Source organism: Dysidea avara, chromosome 1, assembly GCF_963678975.1.
Source record: "Dysidea avara chromosome 1, odDysAvar1.4, whole genome shotgun sequence".
Classification (NCBI taxonomy): domain Eukaryota; kingdom Metazoa; phylum Porifera; class Demospongiae; order Dictyoceratida; family Dysideidae; genus Dysidea; species Dysidea avara.
The window spans coordinates 19202451-19216990 of NC_089272.1; the positions used below are offsets into that span (position 1 = coordinate 19202451).

At 35.9% G+C, this 14540-nt stretch overlaps 1 protein-coding gene across 1 annotated transcript in view; it reads right to left on the reverse strand.

Moving 5' to 3' along the window:
- The window catches only part of LOC136265576 (titin-like), a 46302-nt gene that overhangs the window by 5894 nt on the left and 25868 nt on the right, over window positions 1–14540 (reverse strand). Inside the window, exons 16-26 of the mRNA XM_066060482.1 lie at window positions 14159–14482; window positions 11572–11892; window positions 11197–11520; window positions 9667–9987; window positions 9168–9491; window positions 8637–8963; window positions 5281–5598; window positions 3590–3904; window positions 2249–2421; window positions 1299–1455; window positions 63–374 (exon numbers count right to left, since the gene is read on the reverse strand). Coding sequence (XP_065916554.1) covers window positions 63–374; window positions 1299–1455; window positions 2249–2421; window positions 3590–3904; window positions 5281–5598; window positions 8637–8963; window positions 9168–9491; window positions 9667–9987; window positions 11197–11520; window positions 11572–11892; window positions 14159–14482 — 3216 coding nt within the window. The remainder of the gene's footprint in view (window positions 1–62; window positions 375–1298; window positions 1456–2248; window positions 2422–3589; window positions 3905–5280; window positions 5599–8636; window positions 8964–9167; window positions 9492–9666; window positions 9988–11196; window positions 11521–11571; window positions 11893–14158; window positions 14483–14540) is intronic.

The window sequence follows — 14540 nt, forward strand, 5'->3', positions numbered from 1 at the left end:
CTGCATGATGGACAATTACATATTATGGTACTTAGGTTTAGCACCAGTGAAGCTTACGTTACCTGTTTCATTAGTAGTAAAACTCATGACAGAGGTCTTAGTGTTCCCTACTGAATTATTAGCCCACACAATATAATAATAAGTAGTAAATGGTGTTAGTCCAGTGATGTTAACAGAGAACACTTGGTTAGTAACAAGCCCATCAGTACTTCCCATCACCACTTCACTAATATCTTGTAATGACATATCACTACCATACTGTACTGAGTAGGTCTCATTGTCAAATGAAATAAATTCCACAACCCATGAGATGTTGACTGAGTATGGTGTGGTGGTCACTGTAGTTATGACAGGCGAAAGTGGTGGAATGTTTGCTACAAAGAATAAGAGCACTTGTATACATTACGTAGAATATACATTATTCTACTGCAAAATACTGATGCACAGAGTATACATACAAGTAATTGTTACAAAAGTGTGCATGCTTCTTGATATGCACAAATAGCTAGAAAAGTATATAGTCAAATGCACATCGACTGGAGACTTAGTATACAAATGTATCAAAAGGCATATATACGTACTTTGTATAGCAATTATGCTGTACTGTATGCTAAGGCATAGGCCAATAGGCGGATCTGAGTGATGGCCAATGGAGCCCCCTTCCCATTCTGGCTCTGCTCTTGTCCTCCTCGGATCTATAGGACAATATTGACCCCAAAACAGTATTATTCATCTGGGAGAAGAACGAGGCTCCATTGCACACATTGTGCTACGGTATATATTTCTTACTCATATCTTTGGTATAGCTTGATCAATGAAGGACACTTATATTCTAAGCCTCTAGTTGATATATATCATTTGAGAGAACTTTTAAAATTATACTTAGCTTTGTTTGAATATGATAGCATTTTAAACTATGTGTATGATTTGAAAAAACACGTGTTAAAAATAGAAAAATAGTTTTCTAGATAGAACCTTTTAAGTGTACTCAGGAATTAATCAAATGAGGTGGTGTTGTTATAGAATTTAGTCAAATGAGTGTAGTGACTGCTTTATTAAGTGTTTCAACAAAAATTCAGAATTGTTGTTCCTTTTCTTTACAGTGTCCAGTTTACACATGTACATACATGCCTTCTATTTACCCACAACCCTGCTCAAATACTCAAACATTATAATAACTTTTTTGGTTGAAAGCATAATGAATATTCTCTATACTTAGTATTGTTTTACGAGGAGGCTATATACATAAGTTAGACTCCAATTGTTTTGGTGTATGCATTCATTGAATGTGACTCTACCTGTGAACACAACTTTTGAGTTATTGGTAGTCTGAATAAACCTGTCTACTCCAGCTATGGTGAGAGTTACTTGACATGTATACATTCCATTGTGTATTGTAGCATTAGTATCAGTGGCATTGATGTACAGCGTGGATGATGTGTTGTGTCTCTTATTCTGTAAATTAAAAGTAAACTGTTATCATTATAATACCTGTACATACGTATGTGACTGGAAGTGCAAATTTACCACTTCTCTAAATACGTAGAAACCAACTTGCTAAACAATGTTTGTTTACAGTCAGAAATTCTATAGACTCTAAGCAGTGAATTTATACACATCGAGGCATATCCAGGATTTAGCAAAGAGCTTTAGGGTTGCATCAAAGTAGTACAGTAAGTGCATGAAACAAGGGGTTTAAGGAGTACAGCCCGATACCAAAATTGCAGCAATAAAATCCTGTAGTAAACAGGATTTGTATCGATCAGTTTCCATTGACAATTTCCATGAGTAGTTTATGACCCAAATGAGATATGCTAAAGGTATCTATGATGTGCAAATATCAGTTACTATATACCCAGTATGAAAACTTGCATTCACAGAACCATGCTATGGGCATGCGTATAAACTGTTTGTATATGGAATACTGTATTGCATGTGGTGATTGTATAATTATAATAATTGGTCACTCTATTAGGGCATCTAGAGAATCTTGATATTATCTGAACTTTATATCTCTATGGTTTGGGAGTGGGGGGGGGGGGGGGGAGAACATGCTGCCTGTGTTCTCTTCTGGATTAATAACTGTCAGAAGTGTACAGAAGCCTTACACCTTTAAATTTTAATGCTGAAAGATACAGTAGCAAAGCTATCCATCATGAAGTATCACATTATGGGTTAACACTGTATAGTTTCAGGGATTAAATTTATAATGCAAATCCAGCCACATGTAAATATCATGGATATGTACCACATTTGTGTATGGAAGAAGATCAATAGAAACACCATCCTTGATCCATGTAAACTCATAAGAGCCTGAAATAACATTCTCTCCTACAAATGCTGTACAAAGTAGTTCAATGGCATCTTCTCCAGAGCTACCAGATATCAAAGGTGGAATCAGTTGTACTGTTAGCCTAAGTCCTGTTGACAAAAAGGGAATGAAATTGCACAATGTTACGGTTTAGAGACGTAGATATAAATATCCATCAATATGTGTAGATGTTACATATAAGTGTAATCAATGGAGAAATTATGGAATGAATGGTATAAAGATTAAACATGAAGCTATATTAGTTAATGGCAACCATTTTAAGGTGCACAGAATTACATAATATAAACAATCAGCTGTACATGACACTTTATATGAGTTGAAGCATAGGATTATATTAAATTTCATGACTACTCAAAATTGTTAGTTACGTAGCTTTGTGCATGTGACAAGGAAGTCTACAGTGTACATGCCAAATTTCACTGAATAAGTCGGTAACAGATTTTCCCTCCATTTTAGATTGTTTTTACCTAGGGGGTAAAATGAAAGGAAGTATGTATTATTTTATTATTATTAGCACTTTACAGTGACCAGCACTGAAGGTCTGACAGCAACATGTGCTGCAGCCTTAGGATTACCTAACCTAATTACAGGGACTTAGACCTAATGACTTGACTTACTGATAAGGTGTAACAGAAAAGGGGCCAAAGTAAGGAAAAAGATCTCTCCAACCCCAGGATTTGAACTGCAGGTCACCCAATGTCTAGTCGGGGCCACACTCAGTCTTCCTCCAGGAGGGATGGATTTTCTTCCTTAAACCTAAAGTATTTATTATTAGCACTTTACAGTGACCAGCACTGAAGGTCTGACAGCAACATACAGCACAGGTTTTTATCCAAAACAACACAGAGCTGTACAGCCACATCCTGACTAGGCAGAGTTCTATCAAGGCCCCAAACTACTTGTATGGTTTGACACTGGGTTTGGAAAAATCACCTGGCAGAAACAGACTACTTAACACCGGTTGAAAATGACACTAAAAATTGATAGTGTACCCATGTAAGTAGCTGTGTATTTGTGACAAAAATCTAACTTGCTGTCATTGATGATAAGACCGGCTTTGCCATACCCATTCACATGTTCTTGCTATAGGAATATTAAATAAAGCCTGACACCCATTGGTGAGCTGTAACACCTTGAATACATTTTTCAATCCTAGCTTGAAAATAGGCAACAAGACCACTTTTCCCGAGACAGTCAACATCATTGGTGCACTTGAAAGTCTATGTATTTACTGTACTATATATTTATTGCACATACCATTAACTACTACCATCACATCATCTGAGTGTTGAGCCTCATCAAAACCATCCACTAATACAGAACAATTGTATTGTCCAGCATCATTGTAGATTAATGGTGAGAATGTCACTGTTCTAGTGTAGTGTGATCCATTAGTAGTCTGATCAGATACAATGACTCTTGGGGACTGAGATAAACTACTACCACTCCAACTGATTGTTACAAGAGATGGTAATACTCCATTAGCTAACGTAGCTGTACAAGTTAGAATATGAATTAGTCCACTAACAGATCCTTCTGCTGACTCTGATATGTCCAGTGATGCTTGAGGAACTATTGATAATAGTACAGTAGGTACAGTACAGTAGATGAATAACTGTTCAATATATGCATTGATTGGGTATACAGGCTTTGCCTTTACCCATATTTAATCATAATCATAATCATAATAATGATTTCTAGATGCCATCCCACATTACATACATACACGCACGCACGCACGCACGCACGCACGTACACACACACATACCGGGTACTTGAATTACTGAGCAGCACATGCAGTATAGAATCTTATTTTTTGCTCACATAACTAGTGTTATTCTAGTACCATAAATGACAGTTTAGTTAGTTGGGCGAATAAGCATGCGAAGCAGGTAAGTGGATGAAAGTTTGGTGAATTTTTTCCATTCAGCCAATATTAATAACTAATTGGCGAATCAAATTTGGCAAAAATTTCCTTCAATAATTCAGTCATGACAACTACATTATATTTAGTACAAAGTATGTTGTGATCTAAAGACATACTAAGGCTTTATATGTAGTAACTACATTATATAGCCAACCTGACTCTTTTGAATTTAGTAGTGTATGCTTCAACCTAACAAGCTAAAATTATAATGGAGCAGCTAGTAAAATTAATACAGTCTGTTTGTGGTCGCCTGAGCCTCATTTCATGTTAATAACTCAGTGTTACATGGGTCAACTGCCCAAATGTTTAGTAGCACTGTGAAGCCCTTTGAACATCGTAACTAATAGTCAAAAAAGTGCTTTGATACAGTAAAGAACAAGTGCGTTATGAGGCATTAAATATATCCCATACATTTAGTATAGACTATTCAGGCACGCAAACATGAAAACATACTTGTTCCAGTACAAAACCATTGGGAATGAACACATGTTCACCTCTTTGATATTACTATATTTGGCAAGAGCTCAGGTGAACACGTACAAACTATAATCGAGGAACAGCCAGCTGCTCTATGAATATCAGCATAGTAGAGTGGCTGCTCTATTAAAATTTTTATTATTGTGTTGCTCTTCATTCAAGCTCACTGACTTCATTCTACATTGCCTCAGTTGTACCTACTATAGTCCCAAGATCACTTGTTCATTATTTATAATGTTTTCATGCTTGTACTAAAATACAAGATTTAGTAGAATTAATGTTGATAATTAGCATTTCTGTGGATGGACCATTATAAAGTTTACTTGACTTAACAAAGTAGTGATATAGTTAAATGGTGATATAATTTGTACAAGTCAGCTTGAACAGTATTGTCTGAAAACACTCCTTCAAGTAAGTTTTGTAGCAATTTCATAGTTACCATTGATCTATACTATAGGTCCTTCTATTGTTGCATGCCTTAATACTATGCTTTGCAGCTTCCTATATGTTTTATATATTAATAAATAGCTAATTCGTAGCTTACCAGTCACATCTAGTGTTACATTATCACTGGTCATAACTGGTGACAGTCCATTGATCACCACCATACACTGAATTGTTTGACCTTCATTGGTTGTGTTCAATTGTGTTATGGTATAAGTGTCAGTGTATATCACTGAGCTCTTTGTTGTGGAATTGATTGCATGTCCTTCTATTTTTCTTAGTTCAACACTGTCAATATTCCACACAATATCCACTCTACTGGTGATACCTCTCACAGTAGTCACACTACACTCCAGTGTTAGTGACTGACCAGCTATCTGAGTGTTGGGAGCAGCCAGAAGAACAAATGGATTGGGAACTGTTGATGAGTTTTGTAAAATGGAGAAAACAGTTATAAAACACACAATGATATAAGGAGACTAAATAAGTGAATCATGTTTTATTTCTAATTGAATATTAAGTGTTCTGTATGCACATAGTTGATATATGCAATAACAAAAAGTTAAGTGTGTAAAAAACAGAGCTCTTACTTTGTGTAAAATAAAAGCTTAAAGGCAATAGCACTGTAGTTGAAATATCTACCGTTTTTTAACAGATTACACAAATGCAGAAAATTAATGAACTTAAATTAAACTTAAATCTATATTATATACTTGCAAATGATGGCAGTGTACACAGCTGAAAAGTTGTCCAATTGTCTACAATTATGAGGTCAGGAGTCCAACAATTTCTGATGCATGTATTGAACCTTATTGGTACAACTTTTTCAACATATTTACAACCTTTTAACACTTTCTTTCTTGGTGTTTTTGTTCTTGCAAGTAATAAAACTTAAGTATAAGGAATGCTCAGAAAGGCATTCTGTTATTATCATATGATACAATAGTGCTGTATAGTAGGGACCACAAAGGGGTGGGCATGGCCCATGAGAAAATATCACCCAAATACCAGCCTCACTTTTCCCTAAAGTCGATGAAGCAGTATTGGTTAGGTAAAACTAAAGCCCAAACAAGCCATCAGATTGACCTGAAATGCTTTCAACAAGTTGCTATGAAATTTAAAAATATATATATATTAAACGGAATTTTCTAATGACTGACTGACTGAGTAATTGACTGACTAATGCCTTCAGACAAGTGAAACTCGATAATGGCTAAGGCTACAAGCTTGATTCTTTCACTGTTTGACGTTGCTTCAGCCTGAGAGGTACCTTTTGGCATACCGTAGTATGTACAATGCATTCTTCATGGACTTACCAGTGACCTCCTATATGTCCCATTCATCATGGCTGACAGTGAAAAGTGTTGATTTGGTAGTAGCACGTGATGGCTTTCCTTCGTAACGGAAATCGTCCATATTTTTCATAGTAGCTACTTTGATTCCAGAGGTACTTTTTGAACAGTTCTCGATTCATAATGCTGTGTAATGGGTTGAACATAGCTGACAATGAAACATAATGGATACTTCACTTTTCAGATGATAATTGATAGCTGGGGTGCACGGTGCCATTTCTTTCTTTTGATGCGGTATGCGTGGGTTCACCAGTCACAATAGTTTTATTTTACAAAAACTTAACAAACAAGTAGACAAAAAAATTGGAATTTTCAACTAGAGTAGGGACCATAGCACATCGATAAAAAGTACTGAAATGAACTGGAGTAGTGCATGATATTAAATCATAGTAAAACTGATATATCCGTACTGTGTATGGTATCTTGAGCACAGTAGGGATATAACACTAGTCTTCTTATTGTTTTACTTTGATTTAATATCATGCACTACTCCAGCTTGTTTCAGTACTTTTTATTGATGTGCTATGGTCCCTACTCTAGTTGAAAAATTCTTTGTATACTTGTAATTTATATAGGCTAAGATATTAGCTGTAAGATACTGTAATTGTGTCTACACACTACATTATTTTAGTACAGTAAATTATGGTAACCTTGGAAATAAAGTTTGAAACTACATGTACCATGGGACACTGCATTGTGTCTATAGTCTGCACAATAGCCACCATTTCCTATAACATTTTCATGTAGTTAGATCCACTTCAATACAAGGTTTAGCACTTTATTTTTTGTCACTCTTAGTTCAGTACACTTAAATTCTGTAACTAGGGCAAAACAGTCCAGCAAATATATTGTGATAGGCACCAGTGCTAGTATGTCAATAAAGCCATGTCAGGAATTGCTGTATGCATAAATAAGAGATGGGTTCAGCAGTTGAACTTTTTAATTATTGTTAGATGTTTGCATATTAAGCATACTGTATAGTTAGATAAATGATTATGAATGTACGTATCAAATGGTACGGTAGTACCGTTTAAGTAGAGATCACCCAGAAAATTTTGTGCGTCACCCAAAATTTTGCCTGTGAAAATCACCCTACATGACGAAAATCACCTTTAATATTTTAGTACTAGTCCATATAATACATTAAATGTAACAAAACACTTACAGGTGGCCGGTTATAGAATTTTTTTTTAAAATGCCTAAACTTGAATTTTAGTCTCACTGCCTCACTGCCTGTCTCACTGCCTCACTGCCTGCCTCACTGACCAGTTGCAAGGCTAGAGGCCAATGAAGCAGCGCATGGCCACCATTTTATGCCACAATAGCAAATTCACCAGTGGGATGTGCCTTTTGGGGTTCTGACAAGTGTAGGCCCTCTGCTCCTTGTCTTTTCTTTTATCTTAAATCAGGTTGCTTGTCTTCTTTTTCATCCAACGAAACCATATCAAGGTGTTAATTTTCCATATCAACACTTTCTTTCAGTAACATACTGTACAGTACATGTATAGATGCTACAGAATTATTTCAGACCTGGATTTCAGAAGCGCTTCAGTCCCGGTACTATAAGAGATATTCTAGCTAGATATCTGCAAGTTCGTGATTGGATTCCGTTCGCAATAGGTTCGCGACCATGCCCATCAATTAAATATCTACATGGACTAATAGTGATAGAGTATGGGGACCACACCTCTTAACAATCTAGCTGTTTACTTACCAGTAAACAAGATGACCTCACCCCTTATTGGTCTAGCTAGCTTCACACCTCTTGGCTGACTCAAGATATACTCTAATAGCTATAACAGTCACTCTAATACAACAGTCATGTATGATACTCTAATAGAACAGTCACAAGTTACATTGTAGCTAGCTGTGCTACAGCAAAAAACTTTGGCACATTAGCTACAACAATTATTTTGCTCAATACGAAAGTAGGGACATTCCCACTGAGCTATGCTGTAATACCATCATTCATCTATTGTTTCACTACTTTTATTGCATAGATCCCCACATCATTTTTAAAGTAACAATTTAAAAAATACTAGTTTGTATATATGTCTATATAGATAGATACATAGACAGATTAAATATAAGAAGTGTTAATCACCTGCAGTGTGTCTTATTTGAGCTACTTTTGATGCAATAGTTTCCAGTATCATCACATTACACTCATATGTACCCTCATCTCCCTCCATCAGGTACATAAACTGGAGACTACTAGTGAAATTGTTACCACTACCACTGGTTGGGTGGCTGATGGTCACTCTACTATCATTTGTAATAGTGTTTCCTCCAGGTCCCATCCAACTTATTATTACTGAACTCAACTCCACTCCACTAACTGTACTCACTGTACACTGGATATCTTGAGGACTACCTACCATAGCTCCTTGTATAGGACCAGATGATGTTATAGTGACCATAGGAGTAGGAACTATAAAACAAATACAACCATGTGTATGCAATCGGACCTACTATATAACTATACATTTGATTGGAAATTCATATTTTAATTTTGGATATTGTGTGCATGACAATAAATTATTTTAAAATGTGCATTTTATTAGCAGTTTGTGATACGGTATCAATTTATGCATGTGAATACATGTGGATGCACTGTTTAGCACATTGTACATACCAATAATATCCAAGATTACCAATCTGCTGGTAGCAATTATCTCAGGACTAGTATTGATCACTACTTCACACTGATATATGGTACCATCATCTTTAGTGTTAAGTTGTGTAATGTTGTGCAGGTCTGTGTATAACAGTGAGTCTTTGAATGTTGTGCTAATGCTGACTCCTTCTCTAACATGAGAAATCAACCCATTTCTTCTCCACACAATATCCACTCTACTGGTGATACCGCTGACAGTAGTCACACTACACTCCAGTGTTAGTGACTGACCAACTATTTGAGTGTTGGGAGCGGTTAAGTTCACGGTGGGAATCGGATTAACTGTAGTGTAATATTTCATAGTAAAAATGGAGCATTGGCATTAAGTACCTACTACAAATATACAACAGTCAAATAGAAATTTGAATACACCAGACACTAATACAAGATATATGATAAACAAATGCATAATCAATAAGTAAAATCAACATACTGTATGACAAGGGATAATACTTACCTACAACGTCAAGTGTTATGACACTAAAAGCTCTTACAGGTGGATTGCTATTGATCACCATCTCACATTGAAATGTTCTATTAGTATCAATATCTTTCAATTGTGTGATGGTGTAGAGTTCTTCATAATGCATAGCACTGCCTGTTATGAAATTGGGATTAGCACTTTCAGTTCTCTTGAGCAACATATCATCACTACTCCATACAATATCCACTCTACTGGTGATACCTCTCACAGTAGTCACACTACACTCCAGTGTTAGTGACTGACCAACTATCTGAATGTCGGGAGCAGAAAGAGTCAAGTTGATGGGAGCAGGAACTAGGTTACAGTAATAAGAATATTCAATCTAAACTGTGCAATGAATTATCAAGGTACTGTATTTAGTCCTTAAAAGAAGTAACAGTAAAATAGGCAGTGGGTTATTAACTGCTATTTAGTAGTTAGACTTTAAGCATGTCCTATCATAAGGCAACAAAAGTTTTCTAACCAGTTGTCTAGCATTACATAGCGTAAGTTATCCAAGTGTATTTATACACTTAGCAATTAAAGCTCTTGGCATGTCTTTATAAATTAAGTTTAGTACTGTATTTTGACTAGTATATAGCCACAGTGAAATAAAATTATAATTGGACTACAGGTTTGGAAAGTTTAACAACATTTACTAAATACTGTAGCACAATCTATATACATAGATACTGAAAATGTATATGGAATAAGCTGATGAAGTAAAACCAATGCTTACTAGGCAGTAGGCCCGAGGGCATACATATCAGGCAAAGCCCGAATGCCCCTGTTACAGCTAATAATTATGTAACACTATTAGGCTTATGGCCTGTACAGGGCGATCAATCATCCAAGCCAGTAAGAGTGCAGCCACTGGATGTATTATGCATGCACACCTAAGATTTTCGATTATGGGTCAGCAGCTAGTACGTTCTGATTACGTTCGGTTATGATAAATGGACATAATTATTCTAGAGATATCACAGAAAATTTCGCTTACGCGAGTTTAATGTTTTAATCAGTGCTATTGAATCGTTTATGGGAAAACCATGCAGTTCACTAAAGGCCTAGACAGGTAAGCTTGCTTTTAGAGTGGTTACTCTGTGCAGAGTGGTAGCTTCGTGATGGGGGCGTGTCAGTATCCGAAAACGTGCGGAAACGATCGAATGAATAAGCTATAGCACTAGTTTTCAGCTTAGCCCAACGTTTTTCAACTCGTAAGATGGCGAGGATAACAAAACGCTCCCCGTCTGAGTGGTTAAACTTATCATAGCGAAATCCAAGTCATGCATCCTAATCACGTGAGTGTTGATCGATCCCACAATCGATTTCCGCATCAACGTCTATATAATCACTGCCCAGTTGAAGGCCGGCTATATACATTTCGTATGTAGACCGACTAGCTGGGCTACATACAAAATGTAGCCCCGGGGCGGCTCCTTTGATCTGAGGTGTGAAAATGTTACATAATTATAATATACAATGCAATTTACATAAAGTTTTTAGAAATCCTTAGTTTCTTACTAGTAAGGCTAGTTATTTCCATTAAATCGAATTCTGTAGTTTCCAACATCATAACATTACAAATGTATGGTCCATCATCTCCCTCCATCAGGTACATAAACAGGAGACTACTAGTGTAATTGTTACCACTACCACTGGTTGGGCTGATGGTCACTCTACTATCATTTGTAATAGTGTCTCCTCCAGGTCCCATCCAACTGATCATTACTGAACTCAACTCTACTCCACTAACTGTACTCACTGTACACTGGATATCTTGAGGACTACCTACCATAGCTCCTTGTATAGGACCAGATGGTGTTATACTGACTGTAGGAGTAGGAACTGTCAAACAAACAAATATTTAACACTAGCAAAATATAAATTAATTTGTACCAGTAACATCCAGAGTGACATTGCCAGATGCTGTAAGTGGCAGATTTTCATTGATCACTGCCTCACACTGATATGTCCTACCATCGTCTTTGACACTCACTGGTGAAATGATGTAAGTATCAGTGTAAATATCAAAGTTTGGTGTGTCTAAATTTCTTTTAGGTTGCTCTACATTCTTAAGCACTAGCTCTCCAGTACTCCATGCAAAGGCTACTTTACTGGTGATACCTCTCACAGTAGTCACACTACACTCCAATGTTAGTGACTGACCAACTATCTGAACATGATGTGCTATGACACTGACAGCATAGGATGTTGGAACTAACAGCAAAATAGATATATTAAGGATGACAGCAAACTGGCAGTAATGTTGCATTCATATAGTATGTATGGATATATGTAGTTATATAAGTATTATAAAGTATTAAAGGTCTGAACTGTTGATTAAGGGTGTTTTGTATTTATACATTTAAAATAAAATAAAAAGTGAAAAACAGCCAAGCTGGGTGCAGCCTTCAAATAGCCTGGGTGAAAAAAGTTGTGGAATCAAAGGTGACAGCCATGTAAAGGCTGCAATAATGTTAATGATAATAAATTTTAATAAAACACAAGTTTTTTACCCCTGCTTTTGAAGGCTGCACCCTTTTATCCTTATATACAGCTTAGCTGTTTTGCATGGATGTAGTTAACAGGTGCATATAAGCATTATGAAGCCATTAAAGCTCTGAACTGTTGATTAAAAGTGTTTCAAGCAAGAACAATCGAGTTGTAAGGCTTTAAAATGACTACAGTATATACTGAACAAATTCAGGTGCAAATGTAGCACGCACATTTTAACATGAAATGAAGTAGTTCCAGACAAAATACCCATTGGTGGTATTCACTCCTAATAATATTATTGGTTTTGTGTGGCTCAGGTGAATAAAAATAGATATTATAGGGTGTTAAGCTGGATACTAGTGGCTACTGTATAGTGCACCCAGCCATATGATTTCAAAATCAGGTTACACTTTTTGAACTCAAGGAACTATAAACCATGAATTATGAAGCAATTACATAAATTTGGACACTAAAAATGTGAACCAATTTGCAGGTTTTCAAAAAGTTATGTCTGCCTATCAAACTCATTTTTTAATGAAAATTGTATCAAGTCAGAGATATCTGACATTTATTACATTTAGCATATTCACATAATTTTTGATACATTAAAAAACAGTTACAGAGCATTTTTGATTGCTACAGTACATTCTGTTCACAAAAATGGACAAGTCCTAGAAATATCATGGAAATAATACATATTTAGTACCACAATTGAAAACTTTTAGTAGTTGAGAGGATGGACTAGACTTATCATCCTGCTCATCCTAGTCTAATGCATGTGCAATGCCTATTCTATTGACGATAAGACTACTCTGTCAGTTTCTAATTGTTTCATGTGTCCTGTGTGCACACCTCAAGTTGACAGTTCTCTACACCAGTTAAAGCACTGCATAGGCTCATGCTGTCATCAAATAAAGCACTCAAAGAATAGTCTGGATATGAAATATATTTGTCTCTATTGTGTACTCTTTTACATGCTATATTTGATGTATAACACTTGCGGCAGTGCTCTAACTCATGAATTTAATAAATGAATGTAAAATATGTGGTCATACATGTACATGTATGACCACATATTTTACATTCATTTATTAAATTCTGTTAGAGCCTCCATGAGTGTAAAAACAACATAAAAGTTTTGTAAAATGTCAATTGTTGGTTTCTACACAATAGCTAAGGAAATTACCACATCAAGTGACACTAGATTATGTAGTAGTTTTATAAATGTTCATAGCTACTTCCTTGAGACAAAAGTGGCTCATTTCCAGCTAACATAGCCACTTAATTCAATAGAGCAGCCAATTATGCTATACCTCTAGATACCCTTATAGAGGAGTCAGAAACTCTAACACGTAGATACCTTAGAGTTACTGACAGTTCTATTAGTGTTTTTCTGTGACAATTTAACAAGCAAGTATTTATAGTTTTTGTACAATTAAGTACTTCAGCTATGTATACGTAAATAGTAGGCTCCGGCCTATTATGCTCAAAATTTTACCTATTATGCTTTTGAGCATTGCTCAAAACTTAAGCCTATTATGCTCAAAATTATGCTTTCGAAATCAAGAGTATGCTCTAGAACTGACTGTTTTATTAGAGTGTATCAGCCTTTCTTGACTGCTGTATTAGAGTAAGTGACTGCTCTATTAGAGTATCTCGATCTTATTTCTGCAAAGTGTGAATAACCAACAAAGAAACGGTTTAATAAGTTATATTACGTGTTTTCAACTATGAAATGCACTAATAATACTATTGGCAGTGAATATTTACTTTCTTTCATGCACGCACATTGCGCATTTTAATTATTTTTAAAAATCATCCCTATTATGCTGGCATTATGCTTGATGCATTTGGTCACCTATTATGCTTTAAATTATGCCGGCATAATTGGCCGGTGCCTAGTAAATAGTGAGCAGCACAATAGGAAGAAGTTGGCTTTCAAATATTTCTACTAATTCAAAAAGATGAGCACTACTGTACCACTCACCGGAAAGTTTCTTTATTTCTGTATAGTCTGATTCTTTAGTTTCCAGTATTGTCACGTTACAAGTATATACACCCTCATCTCCCTCCAATAGGTAGGTAAACTCAATAGTGCTGATATAGTTATCATTAATCAAAGTAATTGGACTGATGTTCACTCTACTGTCATTTGTAATAGTGTCTCCTCCAGGTCCCATCCAAGTAATTGATACTAGACGAGGGTCTACTCCACTAACTGTACTTACTATACAGTGTATTTCTTGTGGGCTGCCCACCATAGCTCCTTCTATTGAACTAAATGGTAATATAGACACTTCAGGGAAAGGGACTACAAAAACAAGACATAACATATTTACATACATCTTGGTCAGTAATTTAAAACACAC